Raw genomic sequence first — 21,471 nt, forward strand, 5'->3', positions numbered from 1 at the left:
GGGAGGAGCACCAATAGGAAGGGAGGACGGCATGGGCGCTGCCTCATAATGAGCCAGCCCCTCGTCCCGTATAAGGCAAACCGCATCCCGGGCCTGGGGGTTGGGAATGGCCCGGGGCGGAGCGACGGGGTCGTTCCTGGGCGGGGAGCCTGTTGATCCAGGTGGGAATGAAATAGTAAAGGTGGACGTCCTCCCAGTGTGAGAAATGCAGCGTCCGGGTCCCTGGATTCGTACCTTTCCCTTCTGCGCGGCAGGTTCATGATCCCGGGATCATTCCTTTGCCTCCGGGCATGGCGACAGCAGAGAGGGTGCAGCTGGCATCCACCCCGACGGCTGCAGGAGCTGGGCAGTCGGACAGAGGAGGTACCTGGGGCGGGGACATGGCTACAGAGCAATGACGCTCCCTGCTGGTCCCCGTGGTGCCCCCTCCCGCGGTTCTGCCTCCTGACTTCGTCTTGTGCCCGCTTCTGGCGCTCATCCAGCGCGCGCTCCACAGCCTCGAGCCGGCCTCGGGGCGCCTTGCACTCACGCCTAGGCTTCCAGGTAGTGCGGGGGCGGGGTAGCCCCTCTGCCCTCATTCAGACCCCTCCTCCCTCTCCTGGTGCCTGTCCATCCTCCTCTCGCTGGCCATCAGCGCCCTCGGGCGGTACCACCTGCCCTCGGTGGAGACTAAACATCAGCCTCACTCCGTGAGTCAGCTGGGCCCAGGTGGCTATTCTCCACTTCACTCTCACCCTCCTCTGAGCTCCTGTGGGGGCGGGGACGGAGCCGGTAACATGGGGAAGCGGGTGGACACTGCTGAAGGACTTCAGGTGAGTAAGGAGCCCCTCCAGGAAGACTCTCTGAGTAAGGATGGCACAGCTACGGAGCCTCCTGGGCCAGCCTGCTTTCTCTCCTCACCCCAGCCCCGGGCAGAAGGTGACCCAGGGCCTTGACCCCTCCATGCCAGGCCCCCAGCTACCCTGTACAGGGAGGTCCAGAGTGTGGGGGTGGTCAGTGGGCTCCATGCTCCCTTTGACCCACAGACTGTGGCTGATGCCTCTGGTAACCTGCTCCATGGTAGATGGGGTCCAGCTGGGTGGGCCCTGGGTCACATTCACTCAACCCCCTGCCCACCTCCCTCCGCACCTGGTGACATCATTTGTTCCTGGGTTAACATACAGTTTCTCTTTAGCTTTCATCACCTCCCTCAGGTCCCTGGGACGCTACCTCTCTCCCCCTCCCCACCATTGAACATCTCCTGTGCGCTGTTAATATTAGCTCCATGAGGAGAGGAAGATTTTGTTTGTTGTATATATTGTCCCTAGCATTGGGGACTGGGCCTGGTAGGTGCTCAATAGATGTTAGTTACAAAATGAATGAATGAATGTATGAATGAATGAATGTTCCTGATGCTCATCCCAATATTTAAACCCTAGAAACTGTCCCTTGTGACGGCCTCATGTGACTGCCTTCCACACACCTGACTACTTACCCTACCTTTGCCCGCCCCCAATCTTTCCCCAGCCCCAGGGTAGGCTGCACTGCTACCTGAAGACCTCTATGCCAGTTTGTGTCTGCTCTCAGCCCTTTGCCAATTTTGGGTGCTTGGGTCTGGAGACATGTGAGCGTCTTCCTGCAATTCTCCTTTTCCTCCCTCACCCTGACTCCCACTCTCCTCTCCAAAACTGGTTGTTGAGTAAGCAAGCTGCCCCTGAAACTTGTTAGTGGCCTTCCTGAGTGGTGTGCCCATGGTTGTTGTACAGCTGGCATCACTGTGACGCTGTTTTAAAGCTTGAGGGGTTTTGGCTTTGGCTCTGCTGGACCTGGACATCCTCAACATTCTATGGGTGTACCGTGTCACGCTGTCCAGGGCGTGAGGTGGGGGAGCCCTCACGCCCCAGAGCCGGTGGGAAGGGATTGAAGAGATGTGGAAGAGCTCCCCTAAACCCTGCTGCAGACTTGGACTCAGGCCCAAAGTGGTGGAGGTTGTGCAGAGGAGCCTGAGGCTGTGCCCATCCCACAGCCAAAAGGCTCATATTCACTCAACAAGCATTTTAAAAAAAATTTTTCTTATTGGTTTTAGAGAGGAAGGAAAAGGAAGAGAGAGATAGAAACATCTATGATGAGAGAGAATCATTGATTGGCTGCCTCCTGCACACCCCCCACTGGGGATCGAGCCTGCAAGCTGGGCATGTGCCTGGGACCCTTCAGTCCGCAGGCCGACGCTCTATCCACTGAGCAAAAGCAGCCAGGGCTCAGCAAGCATTTATTGAGTGCTTCCTTTGCACCAGTCACTGTTCTAACCCTGGAGAAACAGCAGGGAGCAGAAAAAGATTCCTGACCTTGGGTAGCTTGCATTCTAGTGGGGCAGACAAAGACCCAAGTTCAATAGAAATATTTTACAACTATTTGTAGCTTATAAAAACTTAAGTGCAACGGTAAAACTGTTTGTCATCTTGTTAACCTTAATCTACGTTTGAACATTGAACATATTACTTTCTGTAATTAATAACATTTTTTAGTCCCTTTTGTGTAGAGCTTGATTCTCTGTGTTCTGTGTATTAATTTAGGGATTTTATTTATGTCTTCTGTCATCCTGCCTTCTCAAACAAAACATCAAAATACATTCATTAATTCAACAAATATTTATACATATTTTAAAACAAATACGGGTTTTATGCTAGATCCAAATGGAAGTATAAAATTAACTTGAAACAGGAAAATAAATTTAAGTTCTTCAAGTGCTTAGAATTTGTTTTCAAATTCATGAAGTGAACATGTAAAATGTGACCAGCTGGTGTAGCTCAGTGGTCGAGCTTTGACCTATGAACCAGGAGGTCACAGTTCAGTTCCAGGTCAGGGCACATACCCTGGTTGTGGGCTCCATCCCCTGTCAGGATATGCAGGAAGCAGCTGATCAATGATTCTCATCAATAATGTTTCTATCTCTTCCTCTCCGTTCCTCTCAGTAAAAATATATTCAAAAAGAAATGTAAAATGCTACATGTGATTAACAAGATGGTTGATATTAATAGAATAGGCGTTTTTAAAAAGTAAATGTTTTATAGCTTGAGCTGTGTGGCAATTACATATGCATGTATATGTAAAAATTCATTGAGCTATCTATTAATAGTTGTGCATTTTACTTTAATATCTCAACTTAAAAGTTTTAAAAAGTGATAATTGATTCACTGATCTGTAATTTGTATACTTTTCTGTATGCATGATATACTTTAAAAGCCTGTTTAAATACTTCACACCCATTAGAATGGCGATTATAAAAAACAAACAGAACCTAACAAGTGCTAATGAGGGTGTGAAGAAAGTGGAACTCTTGTATACTGTTGGTGAAAATGTAAAATGGTGCAGCCACCATGTAAAACAGTATAGTGGCTTCTCAAAAAAATAAAAATAGAAATAGAAATAGAGCTACCATATGATTCAGCAATTCCATTTCCGGGTATTTACCCAGAAAAACTGAAAGCAGGGACTCAATCAGATAGTTACCCACCATATTCACAGCAGCGTGATTCACAATTGTGAAAGCAACTCAAGTGTCCATTGACAGATGAACTAATACACAACATGTGGTATGTACATACAATGGAATGTTATTCAGCCTTAGAAAGGAAGGAAATTCTATCATTTTGTGAATAAGCCAATCACAGAAGGACAAATACTGTATGGATTATACTTACATGAGGACCCTAGAGTAGTCACATTATCAGACAAACAAAATTGAATGGTGGGTGCCAGGGACTGAGGGAGAGGGGATGGGGAATTAGTGTTTAATAGTGACAGTTTTGGCCTTAAAGGATGAAAAAAGTCCTGGAGGTGGATGGTGGTATACAACAACATAATTGTACTTCATACCACAAATAAATATTTTATTTACTAGAGGCCCGGTGCACGAAATTCGTGCACTGGGGGAGGTTCCTCAGCCCGGCCTGCACCCTCTTGCAGTCCGTGACCCCTCAGGGGATGTCTGACTACTGGCTTAGGTACCCCTCAGGGATTGGGCCTAAGCTGGCAGTCAGGCATTCCTCTCACAGTCCAGGACCCCTCGGGGGATGTAGCAGTGAGCCAAGCAGCAGGCAGTCAGGGAGGAGCCTGAATTTGAGGCCGGGTGCTGTGCCACTCACGCTCATCCGGCCCGTTGTGCCTGCTGCTGCCACACAGTAGGGCTGCTGTGGCATCGGGAAAGGCTCCCGACACCATGGCAGCTGCGCTCACCAGCCGTGAGCCTGGCTTCTGGCTAAGCAGCACTCCCCTGTGGGAGTGCACTGACCACCAGGGGGCAGCTCCTGCGTTGAGCGTCTGCCCCCTGGTGGTTAGTGCGCATCATGGTAACTGGTCATTCCAGTTGTTTTGCCATAATGGTTGCTTAGGCTTTTATATATATAGATAGATTTTTGAGTAGTTTCTTTTTCTTTAAAAATATATTTTTATTGATTTCAGAGAGGAAGGGGAAGGGAGAGAGAGATAGAAACATCAATGAAGAGAGACATCAATGAAGAGAGAGAATCATTGATTGGCTGCCTCCTGCACACCCTACACTGGGGATTGAACCTGCAACCCAGGCATGTGCCCTTGACTGGAATCAAACCTGGGACCCTTCAGTCTGCGGCTGATGCTCTATCCACTGAGCCATGCTGGTCGGGCACAAACCTATACATTTAAAATGGTAAATTTTATGTTATATATTTTACTACAATTTTTTCAGTCTCCTAAAAAAAGATAAGGTTAGATTGGAGGGGGGCTCCTGAGCTCCCCAAATAAGCTGTTAATAACCTGAGTGGGTTATTGCATACAATGGGGCCTTGGAAATGGCTCCAGGCGAGGATGGTTATTTCCCCCATAAAGCCATTTCTGCAGTCCCTTGGCCTCCATGACGCAGGGTGCTGACAAGGAGACGCAGCCACCCTTGGGATGCTTCACAGACTCTGCAGCCACAGCAGATCTGTCCCATCAAGTTTCCTGTGATTGGCCGATCTGAGAAGCGCTGCAGCCAATCAGCTACTGGTCCAGGATGGCTTGCACACCCCCTTCCCAGCACGTTGATAGCCATTTGGGCAGCTGCTGGGGACACTACTGCCCTCTCCTGGGCACCCCTCACTAAGTTGCAGGCACAGTTAGCTCTGCTCAGCTGGGACGTGGGTGAGGGCACATGTGGGCAGTGATGGGGCAGCTGATCTGAAAACCTGGCTTCAGAGCTTCCAGTGCCCATTTCCCTCTTGAGGCAGTTACAGCTCTTTGTTTTCTTTTCCTTTTTAAATATGTTTTTATTGATTTCATAGAGGAAGGGAGCGAGAGAGAGAGAGAAACATCAGTGATGAGACAGAATCACCCATCGGCCGCCTCCCGCACGCCCCACACGGGAAACCCACAACCTGGGCACATGCCCTGACCTGGAATTGAACAGGGACCTCCCAGTTCATAGGTCAACGTTCAACCACAGAGCCATGTTATTTACTTTGCAGAAGTACAAACACAAGCATTTACATATTTTTTTGTATTTATTAACACAGAGCACAATGGTATGTGTAAACTATGCAGACTCTTTAACACGCAGTCCTCAAAACAACCCTACGGAAAACAGCAGCTTCACTGTGGAGGAGCCTGGCAGACACCACCTATCAAAGGGACCGAGGTTAACATCACCAGCGATGAGTCATAGTAACATCATAACCCCACCACCCTCCCCCCGCACGAGAACATCACCTCTCTGGTATCCTGGGATCCTTCCCAGTCATACCAAAACCTCAACCTAATCAAGACAAACCAAATTGAGAGACAATGTACACCATTACTGACCAGTACTTTACAGAAGTGTCAAGGTTATGAGAGATTGGGGGACTGTCACAGACTGGAGGAGTCTAAGGAGACATGAGTAAATGTGATGAGGGACCTTGGATTGCATCCTGGAACAGAAAGAGAACATGAATAGGAAAACAAGAAATCTGAATCAAGTCTGTAGTTTATTTACTTTTTATTTTATTTTATTTAGTATATTTGTATTGATTTCAGAGAGGAAGGGAGAAGGAGAAAGAGAAACATCAATGAGAGAGAATCACTGACCGGCTGCCTCCTGCACACCCCCTACTGGGGATGAAGCTCACAAGGTGGGCATATGCCCTTGACCAGAATCGAACCCGGGACCCACAGTCAGCAGGCCGCCACTCTAGCCACTGGGCCAAACCAGCTAGGGCAAGTCTGTAGTTTATTAATAGTATCGTGCCAAGGTTAATTTCTTAGTTTTAATAAATTTACTATGGTTATGTAAGATGTTAACAGTAGGGGTAACTGGGTGAGGGTGTATTAGAACTCTTTATGCTATTTTGCAGCTTTTCTGTAAGACATAAAAACATTTTTTTTATTGATTTCAGAGAGGAAGGGAGAGAGAGAGACAGAAACATCAATGATGAGAGAGAATCATTGATCAGCTGCCCCCTGCACACCCCCTACTGGGGATCAAGCCTGCAACCAGGGCATATCCCCTGACCAGGAATTGAGCCATGACCTCCTGGTTCATAGGTCAATGTTCAACCACTGAGCCGTGCTGGCTGGGTGTGTAAGTCTTATCTCAAAATAAAAAATAATAATATAATAAATAAATAAAACTATGAAGCAGGTACTATTAATATGCCCATTTTCCAGAGGAGAAAATTAGGCACAGAGAGGTTAAGCCACCTGTACAGGGTCACACAGCCAGGAAGCACCAGGGTATGTCTCAAACCCATGGAATATGGATCCAGAGCCCCTACCCTTAACCACAGCACCACAGTGCCTTTATTTAAACAAAACACTGCGTATTCTGCCTTCATCTTTGTCTATCTCACTTGTTCCTTGACAGAGCTATAGGGTGACTTGTTATTAAAAAGGCCACTGAAATCAGTGTTCTTGCACCTAGCTCATTCTTCATCCCTACACTTTACTTCTAAGGACTATTCTAAAAAAAAAAAAAAAAAAAAGCTGGTTCAGAAAGTGTACTAAATAGACAGGGTTCTCCAGAGAAATGGGACTAAATATGTATATAAATATATAACCTGGGACCCTTGGCATGATACTATTAATAAACTACAGACTTGCCCTAGCTGATTTGGCTCAGTGGCTAGAGCATCGGCTTGCTGACTGAAGGGTCCCAGGTTCTATACACACACACACACACACACACACACACACACTAGTATACATACACACACATACGTGTGTGTGTATATATATATGTATATATATATATCATAGGGCAAAAGTAGGTTTACAGCTGTGAGTATGAGAAAGTTTATTCTTGTAATATTACTTATGAGTTACCATATTTTCCATATGAACAACTGTAAACTTACTTTTGCCCTATCCTGTATATATGATCCTATATAATAAAAGGCTAATATGCAAATTGATGCTATGACGCACACTGACCACCAGAGGGCAGGTGCTCAACGCAGGAGCTGCCTCCTGGTGGTCAGTGCGTTTTCACAGGGGGAGCACCACTCAGCCAGAAGCTGGGCTCATGGCTGGCAAGTGCAGTGGTGGCCGGAGCCTCTCCCACCTCCATGGCAGCGCTAAGGATGTCCAACTGCGGGCTTAGTCAGACGTCCCCTGAGGGCTCCTGGACTGTGAGAGGGTGCAGGCCAGGCTGAGGGACACCCCCCCCCAAGTGCACAAATTTTGTGCACTAGGCCTCTAGTTTATATAGAATATAGAATATATATGATTTGTTATATATGATTATAACAAAATATATTTATTATAACAATGATTTATTCTAAGGAATTGAGTCACCTGATTGTGGAGGCTGAGAAGTCCAAGATCTGCAGTTGACAAGCTAAAGACCTAGGAGAGCCAATGGTATGAGCTCTAGCCTGGAAGCTGGCACAGGCTTGAGACCCAGGCGCTGACGTTTCAGCTCTGGTGGGAGGGCGGAGAAGACCAATGCCCCACTGAAGGCACTCAGGCAGGAGACATTCTTTCTCCCGGGGCTCAGTCGTTTTGTTCTATTCAAGCCTCCAACTTGAATGGGAAGAGGGGGGCATATTGAGGAGGGCAGCCTGCTTTCCTAAGTCTGCCAGTTTGAATGTTAATCTCATCCCAAAACACCCAGAATAATGTTTGACCAAATACCCGGACACCCTGTGTAGCCAGCCAAGTTGACTCATACATTAACCATCAGAAAAGATAAGGCTTTTTTTTTTCTCATCATTGATATTTCTATCTCTCTCTCCCTCTCCCTTCCTCTCTGAAAACAATAAAAGTATATATTTATATAAAAAATGAGTCCCGTAGGAGTTTTAATGAATTGATTAATAAACGAAGGAATATCTCGGGAGAAAAAAAAAAAAAAAAGAAAAGATAAGGATACTTGTCATTTTGCCCTCTCTCATCCACAATGTTCCCACAGCCTCCCAGGCACTGTGGTCAAGTATTCCGATTTTTGCCAGTCTTATCATCTACCCACTGTTTTTGAAAAAGTTCTCTTGATCTAGATGCTCTTCCTGCAAAACTTCTTGCAAAGGTCAAGGCTGGACCAGAGAATGGGCAGCTGTAGAATGGCCTGGAATAACTGAAGCCATAGCCTGTGAACCAACCTCCTCCCTGCCCTCCAATTGGTCTTCTCAGGAGGGTTAGAATGCAAACACAAAGATGACCCCACCTCAACTGTCCTACATCCAGGAGGTACTGGGAAATTGTGCCCGCCCTTGCCCGGCTGACGTGGCTCAGTGGTGGAGTGTCGACCTATGAACCAGGAGGTCAGGGTTCGATTCCGGGTCAGGACACATGCCTGGATTGCGGGCTCCATCCCAGTGTGGGGTGTGCAGGAGGCAGCTGATCAATGATTCTCTCATCACTGATGTTTCTCTCTCTCCTTCTCTGAAATCAATATAATAAATCTGTGCCAGTTCTTTGTGTGTAGTTAAGTAGCAACATTTCAGACAGACATGGGTTTGAGGGACCTGGCTCGCTCACTCTAATTCTATTTACACACTGAGCATTTTTTGAGCACCTGCTATGGACAGGCACTGTACCGGGCACTGGGGATAGAGCAGGGAACAAGCAGAGTCCCGCACCAAGGAGTTTCTTGCTGGATGAGATAATAAGCAAATAGGAGACGATAAGAAAAAGGAAGCAAGGAAAGGAACTAGAGGGGGGAGGTGCTTTAAGATCACTTGGTAAAATAAAAGTTTTTGTGGAGGTAGACATTTTAATCCAGGTGCAAACACTTAAAGTGAACAGCTCCCCTCCCCGGTGCCCGCCCACTCACAGTCGGTCTGGTGGCAGGGGATGCTGTTATTTTAGAGCAAGTGGTCAGGGAGGGCCTCTCGGACAAGGTGACGTTAGAGCAGAGGAAGCGAGGAAAGGCTTCTTGTGGACATGTGTCCAATGGAAGGGACTGCCAGTGCAAAGGTCCTGAGGTGGGAGCTCGCTTGGGCACTGAAGGGAGACATGCGGGAGGACGGGGAGCTGTAGGAGCATCGGACGGTGGGGTAGTGGGGATAGAGCAGTGAACAAGCAGAGCCCCACCCCATGGAGTTTCTGAACCTCCAGTTTCCTTATCTATAAATGGGGCCTAAGAGTTTCCACCCTCAGAGGGTGGTGGTGAGGATTAGAGGAGGTTGTGCCTGGCATGGAGTGAGCCCCCCAAAACAATAGCCATGATGGACAACAGCCTCTTCCTGTTTTCAGGAGGGAACGCTGGTGAGGAGGGGGCTGGCCAAGTGGGGCTGCCAGGATAGGCGGTTAAAGGGGGACAGGAGCTTTGGGTGGAATCTGGAGACAGGCGAGTGCAGAGGGTGTGAGTGTGTGAGTGTGCTGTGTGTGTGTGCTGTGTGTGTGCGTGTGAGTGTGCTGTGTGTGTGCGTGTGAGTGTGCTGTGTGTGTGTGTGTGTGTGTGTGGTGGTTGGGATGGTGTGTGTGTGTATGTGTGTGTGTTGAGTGCATGTGTGTGTGTGTGTGTGAGTGTGTGTGTGTGAGTGTGTGTGTGTGAGTGTGTGAGTGTGAGTGTGTGAGTGTGAGTGTGCTGTGAGTGTGTGTGTGTGTGCGTGTGAGTGTGCTGTGAGTGTGTGTGTGAGTGTGCGTGTGAGTGTGCTGTGAGTGTGTGTGTGTGTGTGGTGGTTGGGATGGTGTGTGTGTGTGTGTGTGTGTTGAGTGCATGTGTGTGTGTGTGTGTGAGTGTGTGTGTGTGAGTGTGTGAGTGTGAGTGTGTGTGTGTGTGGTGGTTGGGATGGTGTGTGTGTGTGTGTGTGTGTGTGTGTTGAGTGCATGTGTGTGTGTGTGTGAGTGTGTGTGTGTGAGTGTGTGAGTGTGAGTGTGTGTGTGTGTGGTGGTTGGGATGGTGTGTGTGTGTATGTGTGTGTGCTGAGTGCATGTGTGAGTGTGAGTGTGTGTGTGAGTGTGTGTGTGTGTGTGTGAGTGTGTGTGTGTGTGTGTGAGTGTGAGTGTGTGTGAATGTGTGTGTGTGTGTGGTGGTTGGGATGGTGTGTGTGTGTATGTGTGTGTGTTGAGTGCATGTGTGTGTGTGTGTGTGTGTGTGTGTGTGTGTGGGTGTGGTGGTTGGGATGGTGTGTGTGTGTATGTGTGTGTGCTGAGTGCATGTGTGTGTGTGAGTGTGAGTGTGTGTGTGTGAGTGTGTGTGTGTGTGAGTGTGAGTGTGTGTGTGTGAGTGTGAGTGTGTGTGTGTGTGTGTGTGTGTGAGTGTGTGTGGTGGTTGGGATGGTGTGTGTGTGTATGTGTGTGTGCTGAGTGCATGTGTGTGTGTGAGTGTGTGTGTGTGTGAGTGTGAGTGTGTGTGTGTGTGCGCTGAGGGTCGGAAGGTTTGTGGCTCCCTCGGGATGAGAAGTGCCAGGGCTTTGACCTGAATGAGCCCTTTGGGAAACCCTGTTCCTTACACGATCGCATCTTCTCATTCGATGGGAAACGGAGGCCCGAGGCCGGGGCGGGAAAGCTCCCGAGGAGCGGAGTGATGGGGGTCCCGAGGGGGGGGCTCGGCTCCCGTCTCTCTACTCCCACCGACCGGGCGGAGGCGTGGAGGGAGGGAGCGGAGACAGCGTGACCCAGAGGCACAGGGACGGAGAGAGGAGAGAGGACACGAGGACAGAGACAGAGGCAGGCGAACGCGCAGACCCCCGCGAGACAGGAAGGCTGGGCGGCGCGGACGGACGAGGAACGGCCTGGAGACAGAAAGGAAGACACAGAGACGCGGGCCGGGACCGGAGGGCAGGGCCGGCCCGGAAAGGCCGCCCGCGGGGACACCCGGGCTGCCCCGTCGGCTGCGCCGAGGGCCCCGCCCCGCCCCCGCCGCGCCTGGGCCGTGACCTCAGGGCCCGCGCCGAGGCTATAAATGGCCAGGCGGCCGCGCCGGCGGCGGGCGGTGAGTCAGCGCGCGTCACCGCCGCCGCGTCCCTGCCAGGCTCGCCCGCCCGTCCCGGCCGCCAGGGGGCGCCGGCCGCCAGCGCCGCGGGGCGCGGGTCCTCGCATGCGCAGTAGCGACCTGTGGCCGGCCGAGGGCCGCTCTGCGCCGGCGGGATCCCGGCGTGGCGTGTTCGAATCCTGGCTCTGCCACCTCGTGCTGGGTGCCCCGGGCCGTCGGCTTCTCTTCTCGGTGCCTCCTCTCGACCCCACTTCGTCAGGCTGTTGTGAGGAATGAGTTAACAGATCCAATGCACTTAGTACGTACCAGGAGTTAATTGTTAGTTCATTCATGTATGTTAGTGTACCTCCCACATGCCACGACTGGTCCCTAGTTGCCTTAGCCCAGCCGTTCTCAAACGGGGCAGATCTGTCCTCCCTCCCCCAGGATCATGTGTCCATGTCTGGAGACATTGCTATTTGTCAAGACTAAGGGAGTGTTACTGGTATCTGGTAGCAGAAACCCGGGATGCTGCCCAGGATGCGCCCCACCAGGAAGAATTATCCAGCCTGATGACAACAGTGCCCGCCGAGGTTGAGAAACCAGCCTTTGCCTCTTAGCATTAAGGGCAGGGACCTGGGTTCAAATCCTGCTCTGCCATTGGCAAGCTGTGTGACACTGGGGAAGTGATTCCACACTCCGTGCCTCAGTTTCCCCATCTTTAGATTGTGTATAATAACAATGCCCACTCTGAGGGTGTTGTGAGCATTGAGTTGACACATGTACAGTGTGTGCAACAGGGCCTGACATAAGGACTGTTGTCATATTAGTATATCACAGCTGTGCCTTTAGCATATGGCCAGCCAATGGGATGTCCTTAACATGGTACATTGCCGGCATGTCAGCCAGGTGTCACTAATCTGGCCTTGACATACGTGGCATGCTGTGGGCATGTCACCCTGTGGTCCAGGGGTGAGAGCTGGCTAGCTGGGGCTGCTTGCAGGAATTCCCTCCAGGTCATCGTGGTTGGGACAGGGATGTATGGGGATGTCCATGGCCAGAAACCTGCTAACACATTCAACCCAGATGGGGAGGGTGAGATCCAGGCTCTTGCTCCCCCCCAGGGTCTTATGAGTGGCTGCGGAGACAGAGGTGGGCTGCCAGATTCTCAGCAGAAAGGACTGCCATTCCTTGAGCTCTCCCCTGTGCCAGGCACTGCACTGGTCACGGCAGAGGCCTTGCTTCTGCTGATTCTCACAAGGCAGGCATTACCATTCGCCCATTTTACAGATGTGATAACAGAGGCTCAGAGAGAAGGGAGTTGTCTATAGTTAAGGGCTGTTGGTTTCTGGAGTTAAACCGAGGGCGGTTTAACTACCACGAGTGGCAGTTCTGCCTCAGGACTGGAGAGAGACACAGAGAGATGGCGTCAGAGGCCAACAGCCTCTGAGACAGACACAGGGACTGGGAGACCCAGCCAGAGGCCCGGTGAACAGTGGGGGTTGGGGAGGAGTGGGGTAAGGTTGGCCTCTGTCTGGCTAAGCCCCCCACGAAATAACCCAGGCCGCCCCCCTAGGTGGAAACAATGACACAATCAGCTCCCAATACCAAGGCCCTGACATCACGAAAGGGGGGTGGCCAAGGTGGGGGGGGCGCCCCGCCCCTTGGCAGGCCCCTGTGGCCAATGGGAGGGCCTTGGAAGAGGCCCGGGCCGCCTCCGTAGCTTCAAAAACGTGTGAGGAGGGAAGAGGGTGCAGACAGAGCCTCAGCTGCTGCAGCGTCCTCAGAGCCACTGCTGCCGCCACCACCACCACCACCGGCCAGCATGTCCTCTGCCCATTTCAACCGAGGCCCCGCCTACGGTCTGTCAGCCGAGGTCAAGAACAAGGTAGGGCTAAAGGGCCGCCCCTGGTCTGGCCTACACACCCTGCCAGGCCAGAGGGCCCGCTCTTGGGGTTCCCTGGACGCCCTCCTGCCTGTCCCATGTGACTTGGAACCTGAGAGGGAAGAGGGACAAGTATACCATAGAGGTTGCCTTCCTCCCCCTCTTGAGCATCCCAGAGCCCACAGCTGCTGCTGGGGGGAGGGGGGAGGGGGGGGCACGCAGGGAACCGCAGGCAAACAGAGCGGCCATTCCACTGTGAAGACCCCACTTCATCAGAGTCCCCCGTGAACCCTTTGTTTTCCTGGGGGGCTGGGGGACACTTGTTGATCGTCCCCACTCCCCCAGGCTGACGAAGAAGTTGGGGAGCACTTGAGAGCTGGGGTTCCTGGGAGGTGAAGCCTAGAAAGTGAAGGGAGAGGAGGCAGCTGAGAAGGGCAGAGTGGGCATTAGGCACAAGGTAGGGGTCTCCTAATTTCGGCATTAGGAAGGCATTGAGACATGACCTTCATGCTATGGATGGGTAAACTGAGGTTCCAAGTGGAGAGGCAAGTAGCTAGGGTCCTACAGAAGGGAGGTGCAGAGCTATGCCCTTGGCCTCGCCCCCCTTCTACACCAGGATGGGGTCAGCTTCTCCAAGGGAGCGAACTTGAAGTCTCCAGCCCACTGGAATGCCCCCATGAGGCCTGCCAGGGGAGGAGTCCCAGCCCCATTCCACAGAGGGGAACATTGAGGCGCAGGATGGCTTTTGCCAGGGAGCAGAGCGAGGAAGTGTGGAGCTAGTATTGGAATCTCGGTTGGGGATCCTCGTGGCTGGAGAAGGGAGCAGGTGGGGGGGCGGGTGCTCATGGGGGAGACACATCCCAGTGCTCCCCGCCTCTGCCCCCCCTTCCAGCGCCGGCCCAGGAGCCCAGAGGAGCCGCCACGCCATATAAGGAGGCCTCAGGGAGCCCAGCCCCAGGGCCGTGCTATATAAGGGCCGGTTTGCTTTATAAAGCCAGGCTGGTGGGGAGGGGGGTGGCCGGGCCTGGGCCAGGTGAGGGGTCCACTCTCTTCCCCCGCCCCCGCCCCCAGGAGAAGGGGCAGTCAGGTCCCCCAGGGGCTGGGAGCCTGTCTGGGCTGGAGGCCGAGGATTCTAGAGAAACGGAGATTCTGGGAGCCTGAGACAGGAGAGAGACAGATGGGGGAGGGCGAGCCAGGGGTGAGATAAGACTGAGACTGGGATGGAGGGGTAGAGCGGGGAGACAGACGAGCCCCACCCCCACCAGAGGCAGGGAACCTGAAGTCCGAAATGGAGAGTGATCCACAGATGGATGGTGGGCCCCACCCCCAGCCAGACTAGGAGAGATGGGGACAGGCTACAGGGCCAAGTAAAGACAGACACAGCTGGGGAGAGACGCAGGACCCCGGGAGTGGGAGAGAGACAGAGAAACAGACACGGTGCGCGCTCCGAGCCAGAAGCAAGACTGAGACAAGGCCCGACCCTCTGCCAGAGCTGGAGCCCCAGATGACGACCTGGAGACAGACAGAGATGCAAGACAGAGCCGTCCCCTGCAAGGCAGCATTCAGGGCACCTCCTCAGGGCTCCTCCCCCTTCGCCAGAGGCTCCCAGTCTTCCAGGAAGGGGGGGGGCTAGGAGGGAGGGGGTGACGGAGAGGAGGCAGGGCCAGGGAAAGCAAAGCCCCAAGTTTGGCCTGGAGGGGAAACCGGGAGGCCAGGCACCACCCCCAACTCAGAGTATCCCCCTCTCCACCCACCCGTTTGAATTCTTGGTGCCAAACCTCAGAATGCCCGGAATGGCCCCCTGGGCAGGTGCCACCTCAGCCCTGGCCCTCCGCCCCCTAAGGCACCCCCCACCCCCACCCATGGACACTGGCAGAATTGCCTTAGTTGGGAAGGGATGGGGAAGGAGATCAGGCTTAGGGAGCCAAGCCTGCCCCCCAAATCCTCACCATCATCTCCGTGCCCCCCACCCCCAGCTGGCCCAGAAGTACGACCTCCAGCGGGAACAGGAGCTTCGAGAGTGGATTGAGGGGGTGACAGGACGCCGCATAGGCCCCAACTTCATGGACGGCCTCAAAGATGGCATCATTCTTTGCGAGTAAGTGGGGCACTGTTGGCCCAGACTCTGCCTCGGGCTTACCCCGAACCGGTATTCATTTCTCCGCCTCAACCCCTTCACCGACCATGAGCTGGGTTGAGCACTTCCTATCTCAGACCTTGAAACAGCCCTCCTCTTAGATGGCAAATAGTCATTGTGCCCATTGAACAGGAAAGAAAACTGAGGCTGAGTCAGGTAAAACCTGACCCACAGTCCCATGCACCTCCAACGGAAATGACTCCAGATTCTAGCATCTTAACCACCACGCGCACAGGCCCATCTATGGCCTCCAGCGTCCCAAGAAAGAGAGGTCACAGCTAAAAGACAACAGGCAACATCGCTGTCTTGGTGACAGAGGGATGTGCCACGGTAATTTAAGTAGGCTCTGATTTTCTACCCTTCTCAGAACTCAAATCACTGAGAAAGATACAAACCTTAAAAAAAAAAAGATGCAAGCCCTCACAGCTCTCAAGCTGATTCCAGATGCAACAGCTCCAATGCTGGGCGGTGCTGTCTGTATCTCTGAGTCTGACCCAGGGCAGGTGACTGTGAGGACCAGCGTGTGCCCTTGGGAATGTTCCTGACCCAGCCCTAGTGCTGAAAAGGGGGCAGACAGGAGTCTCTCGCTCTACAATATCCACTGGGGACAAGGAGTAGGGAGACAGCCTGGTGTCCCAGCTCAGTCAGGGCTGCTGGGCCTTAACGAGTGCAGAGCCGCCCTGGCTGGTGTGGCTACATGGTTAGAGCATCAGCCCTTGGACCAAAGGGTTGTGGGTTCAATTCCAGGTCAAAGGCATGTAACTGGGTTGCAGGTTTGATTCCCCGGCCCCGGTTGGGAGGCATGCGGGAGGCAAACCATCGATGTGTCTCTGTCACATTGATGTTTCTCTCTCCTCTCCCCTCCTTCCCTCCCTTCCCTCTTTCTAAAAATCAATGGAGAAAATATCCTCAGGTGAGGACTAACAAACAAAGAAAGAGTGCAGAGCCACTCACCCACTCGGTCCCCGCTCACCGGCATTGATGGAGCCTCCGCTGTGTGTCAGGTCTAGGCCCTGGGACAGTGAACAAGGCAGCCTCGAGCGCACAGGGAGCTTTAGTCCTAGCGGGGAGATGGGTTCCACAATCCATGGGACAATCACATACTTGCTCATGGTGGGAAGTGACGTGGGAAGAGTCGTGGGGAGGATGGGGGCCGGGGCGGGTGAAGGCAGCTGCTTTGTGCAGAATGGTCTGGGAGATCTTTGAGAGGTAACATTGCGCAGAACCCTGGGTGAAGTGAGGGAGGAGACCAGGCGGGTGTCTGAGGGAAGAGTGGGCCAGGCAAGGGGGCAGCCAGTGCAAAGGCCCTGAGGGGAGTGGCTGGCACAGGAGGATTGGGGAAGCGGAGGGGGTCGGTCGGGGGCCGGGTGACATGGGGCCTGGTAGTTATGCTAAGGAGTTAGGAAACCATGGGAGCATCTTGAGGTGGGGAGTAACTGGAATTGTTTTTAAAAGGCCATTCTAGCTGCCAGATGAAGGGTCTATAGGGGATGAGGTGGAAGCTGGGAGCCCACAGGGAGCCACTGGGGACTCCGTGCAGGGCAGTGGGAAGCTGTGGCCTTGGGAAGGCAGAACCAGAGCCTTGCTGAGGGGCTGGGTGTGGGGGGACAGAAAGCAGAGGAGAGTCAAGGACAAGTCTGAGGGTGTTGCCTGTGCCCTGGGAGGGTGGGTTTCCTGAACTGGGAAGGAGAAAGTTCTGTGGGCAGAGGCGGGTGTCAGGGGTCCGGGGTGGGTGCGTTGATTTGACACATCTGTGTATGGAGCTGGGTTGGAGAGTGAGAGGCCGGGGCTCCAGGGAGATGCTGGGGAGTGGCTGGCATGTCAGTGGCATTTGAAGTCAAGAGACTGGATGAGGTCAAGGGGTCAGTGTTGCAGAGAAGGTGAGGCCTGAGCTGCAGGCTGTCCTTGGTGTACAGGAGTGAAGGAGACCGCACGGAGACCACCAGGAGGTGGGGCGCACCAGGGGACCCCCACCTTCGACAAGGAGACTGACGGACAGTCTGCTCCTGTGCTTGGTTTCCCGTCACCCCCCCCCCCCAATATTTTTATTGATTTCAGAAAGGAAGAGGGGGAAGAGATAGAAACATCAATGATGAGATTCATTATCGGCTGCCTCCGCACGCCCCACACTGGGGCTTGAGCCCACAACCCGGGCATGTGCCCTGACCAGGAACCAAACCGTGACCTCCTGGTTCACAGGTCGATGCTCAACCACTGAACCACACCAGCCAGGCTGGTTTCCCACCTTGGTCCTGCCTGTGTTTTGGGGGTGTATTTTGGTGAGGGATCCAGGTGAGAATGACTGCAGTGGGAAACAGCAACATGGATGTCACCTACGGACTGTCATCCTGACCCCTTGTCCTGTTGGGTTGGGCATGGGTGGGGCAGCAGGAGTCACCCTGTCACTCCTCTCCCCTACTCCTTGTAGGTTCATCAATAAGCTCCAGCCAGGCTCCGTGAAGAAGGTCAATGAATCGACACAAAATTGGCACCAGGTGAGCCCAGACTCTTAACGCTTTCAACCCCTCGCCACAGCCCCTCAGTACCACCCTCTGCCTCACCCCTGCCTTGACTGCCCCCTGCCTCTCCAGCTGGAGAACATAGGCAACTTCATCAAAGCCATCACCAAGTACGGGGTGAGGCCCCACGACATCTTTGAGGCCAATGACCTGTTCGAGAACACCAACTACACCCAGGTGCAGTCCACCCTCCTGGCTCTGGCCAGTATGGTGAGTGTGGCTCCAAGGTGGGCATGGGCCGGAGGGGCTGTGGGCAGTCTGGGCTGGAATTCAGGTGGGGCCACTCACGTCCCTGAGCCCAGCATGGGTGGGAGGGTACCCGTGCAGCCCGAGGCCCCCTCCTCAGTCCCTGCCCCCCTCCCTCCCTTCCCCAGGCCAAGACTAAAGGGAACAAGGTGAATGTGGGTGTGAAGTATGCCGAGAAGCAGGAGCGGAAGTTTGAGCCGGAGAAGCTTCGAGAGGGGCGGAACATCATTGGGCTGCAGGTACTGCCCTTGCCCACCCGAGGCGCACTGCCCGGCTGGAGGTGGAGGCGGGACGGCATCCTGGTCCCTGTGGGCTTTGGGGACAGCGTATTTGGCCTTGATGCTCTAACTCTGCACCTGACCCACGCCCACCCGCAGCAGCTCTAGAAGGCAGGCTGTTACCGTCAGACCATTTATATGGAAACAGGCCTGGAGGAGCTGGCCCAGCCGTCAGGCTCTCCCAGGTGACGAGTGGCCACGCTGGGACTTGAAGCTGTCAGTCAGGCCTGGGTGCTCTGAGCCACTCACTGAGCTGTGACACTTTCTCTGGGCCTCGGCTTCCTGTCTGTAGCCCGAGTGGAAACAGTGCCTTGTTAGAGGCCCTGTGAGTGTCCACGGGCATCCGTGCTGAGGCTCTGTAACCTTGAAGTGCCTCTCCTTCTGGATCCTTAGATGGGCACCAACAAGTTTGCCAGCCAGCAGGGCATGACGGCCTATGGTACCCGGCGCCACCTCTATGACCCCAAGCTGGGCACGGACCAACCCCTGGACCAGGCCACCATCAGCCTGCAGATGGGCACCAACAAGGGAGCCAGCCAGGTGTGTGGGGGGCCATGGGGTGGGCTGGTGGGGCTCTTGCCCTTCGCCATGCCCACGGGCTGACTGCGCTGACTGCGCTGCCTCCGCAGGCCGGCATGACGGCTCCCGGGACCAAGCGGCAGATCTTCGAGCCGGGGCTGGGCATGGAGCACTGCGACAGTCTCAACGTCAGCCTGCAGATGGGCAGCAATAAGGGGGCCTCGCAGCGGGGCATGACAGTGTATGGGCTGCCGCGCCAGGTTTACGACCCCAAGTACTGCCTGACGACCGATTACCCCGAACTGGGCGAGCCTGCCCACAACCACCACCCACACAACTACTACAATTCTGCCTAGGGCCCTGGGTCTCCCGCCTTCCCCCCCCAGGGAAGCTGGCTGCTGCTCGGCAGGGCCTAGCCCGGCCCCGCTAACCCCTGCCCCCTGCATGGCGCCCTCCAGCCCCTGGCACCTGCCTACAGGGTTAGCATTGGGGGGAAGAGCAGACTGGGGGGCCTGTGGGGGGGGAGGGGGCTCTCCTCCCCGGAGCACTGCAGGGTCCAACATCGAGCCAGGTGTTCCCAACAGCATCCAAAGGACGCACTGAGCAAAGCTACTCCAGCTGCCCCTGACTCCCTCACAGGTGGGTTCCCCCCAGGACAAGAAGCCCCCCCCCCCCAAGCAAAGCCCCCAGAGCCCAGGCTCAGCCTGCCTCCACCCCATTCCCACAATGGGAGCCAACTGCATGCCCAGAGACCCAGCGGACACACGCGGTTTGGTTTGCAGCGATTGGCGTATGTGGATGTGACAGCGGTGTTTGTAATGCGAGCACTTTCTTTTTCTATTTCACTGGAGCACAATAAATGGCTATAAAATCATCTGAAGACTCAGGTTGCTCTGTCCTGGAGCCTGTATGGCTCCTGCATATGCACAAACAGCCTTGCTCAGATACCCTGCATTGACCAAACACACTTCTGCACAGGCACACATACTCTCACACACTCTATACACACAGGCTCACAGCCACTCGGCTGGACCCGGACACGGACATGTACTCACACACACACACCTCTTGGTGGGTATGGTGTGCACACACTTGCTGCAGCCTTAGAGGCACCTACAGATACTCACACATGCAGTACACACTCCCATATAAAAAGACACGTCACAACACACCCTCTCACATATGCACACAATACCCACACACACATGCTCAGTATCCATGTACTTTGCCAGGGGGCCTGTGAGTTGTGAGGAAAAACCCAAGTGCTGGGATGGGCTAGACGGAACAGGTGACCTTGGGCAAGTCACTTCCCCTCCTCAGGTCTGTTTTTCCATCAGGAAAATGGGGACAGCAAGGCTCATGGGGAAGCTTAAATGACTACTATACCAAATAGGATGTTTGGCACCAACCAATGGACAAGCTGGGTCCTGGAGGCCCCTGTGGGCAGGGGGACCCCATTACTCCTAGATTGCAATGTGTGGAGGGTGAGAGGGGACAGGGCAGTGGGCGAGGATGGGCATTTTGTGGGCCCAGGGCAATGGCCTTTTACTGACTGTCAGAGCAGTTGAGTAGCTGACTGAGGGCATGGCTGTCTTCTGCGCCAGGCTCACTCTGCCCTCTTCTTACGGCTGATCCCCCAGTCTCGCCTGCCATTCCAGGACCCTAAAAGTCTGTGGCCAGGCCCCAACCTCCCTGTTTCAGAGGGGACCCTGTTCTGTGATGTCGGCCCCAGTCATCCCTCTTGCAAGCCACCAACTGTCAGGGTTCCAAGGAGAGGACGCAGCCATGCAGGGGTCACAGCGCAGCCTTCTCGCCTCCCCTCCCCAGGGCAGGGGATGAGGCTGGAACGTGGGGGATCTGCAGACAGACATCAGAAGACCTACATGCAGATGATTTAGCCCTTGGGGCCTTGTAAACTGGATTCCAGGCACTCTTGGCCTGGCTACTGTGAGTCCTGCTCCCCGAGGGCCAGCTCTAGAAGCTACGCTGAGGATCCACGCCTGGCTCTGGGCCCTGCCTCCTGTGGAAAACAGCACCATATTAGCACTTGGTCTGTGAGACTGGGGTGGGCGGGCCCTGGATGCCAGAGGACTGAGCCCCCCTTCCCTGGACCCGAGGCAATCCCACCCAGGCCCGTCCACCACTTGGCCCATGACCACTGTCTCCTGTCTGGACCAAACCTTCCCTGGGGCCGTGGCGGGGAGGTGGGCGCACCAGGAAGGAGCATCTCAGGGCAGGGTAGACTTCCGGGGGCACATGCCAGACCCAGTAGCTGGGCCTGGGTGGTCAGGGCTTCCTGCCAGCTCGGCATTTGACTGTTCACATCCCTCAACATCCAGGGTGGATTCTAGTCGCTCAAACCAAACGAGGCACCTCCATCCAGTGTGGCCCCTGGAGGAAGGCTCCATCATCCTTCCCACTGCACCAATGAGGAATCCAAAGCAGAGGGCCCTGCTGCTCAGGCTCAGGAGGCAGAGCTGGACCTGCTGCAGGCTACTGAGAGTCAGAACCTTCACAACCGGGAGGCCATCCGAGGGCACTGTGCAGTGCCCAGGTGCTCA

The 21,471-nt window shown here is 54.0% G+C and overlaps 1 protein-coding gene across 2 annotated transcripts; it reads left to right on the forward strand.

The window, feature by feature from the left end:
• The first annotated feature begins 116 nt into the window (after positions 1 to 116).
• On the forward strand, positions 117 to 19,784 carry CNN1 (calponin 1). 2 transcript variants are annotated; one of them, XM_036314389.1, is made up of 8 exons: positions 117 to 543; positions 5,511 to 5,648; positions 15,188 to 15,309; positions 17,777 to 17,843; positions 17,940 to 18,077; positions 18,242 to 18,352; positions 18,785 to 18,931; positions 19,021 to 19,784. In XM_036314389.1, the coding sequence occupies exons 1-8, from the start codon at positions 259 to 261 to the stop codon at positions 19,264 to 19,266; spliced, it is 1,254 nt and encodes a 417-aa protein (XP_036170282.1). In that variant the 5' UTR covers positions 117 to 258; the 3' UTR covers positions 19,267 to 19,784. The 2 variants fall into 2 exon arrangements, with proteins under 2 accessions (XP_036170282.1, XP_036170283.1); XM_036314390.1 differs by lacking the exons at positions 117 to 543; positions 5,511 to 5,648 and adding an exon at positions 12,916 to 13,214.
• The last annotated feature ends 1,687 nt before the right edge of the window (positions 19,785 to 21,471 follow it).

This window comes from Myotis myotis, unplaced genomic scaffold (assembly GCF_014108235.1).
Source record: "Myotis myotis isolate mMyoMyo1 unplaced genomic scaffold, mMyoMyo1.p scaffold_m19_p_6, whole genome shotgun sequence".
NCBI lineage: Eukaryota > Metazoa > Chordata > Mammalia > Chiroptera > Vespertilionidae > Myotis > Myotis myotis.

What these genes read in the sequence shown, in the direction of transcription:
- CNN1 (XM_036314389.1), top strand. Translation starts at nt 259, where the DNA reads ATGATCCCGGGATCATTCCTTTGCCTCCGGGCATGGCGACAGCAGAGA. An exon ending in ACTCACGCCTAGGCTTCCAG is followed by an intron (nt 544 to 5,510) that starts GTAGTGCGGGGG and finishes TTATTAACACAG; the next exon opens with AGCACAATGGTATGTGTAAA. An exon ending in GATGGCATCATTCTTTGCGA is followed by an intron (nt 15,310 to 17,776) that starts GTAAGTGGGGCA and finishes TACTCCTTGTAG; the next exon opens with GTTCATCAATAAGCTCCAGC.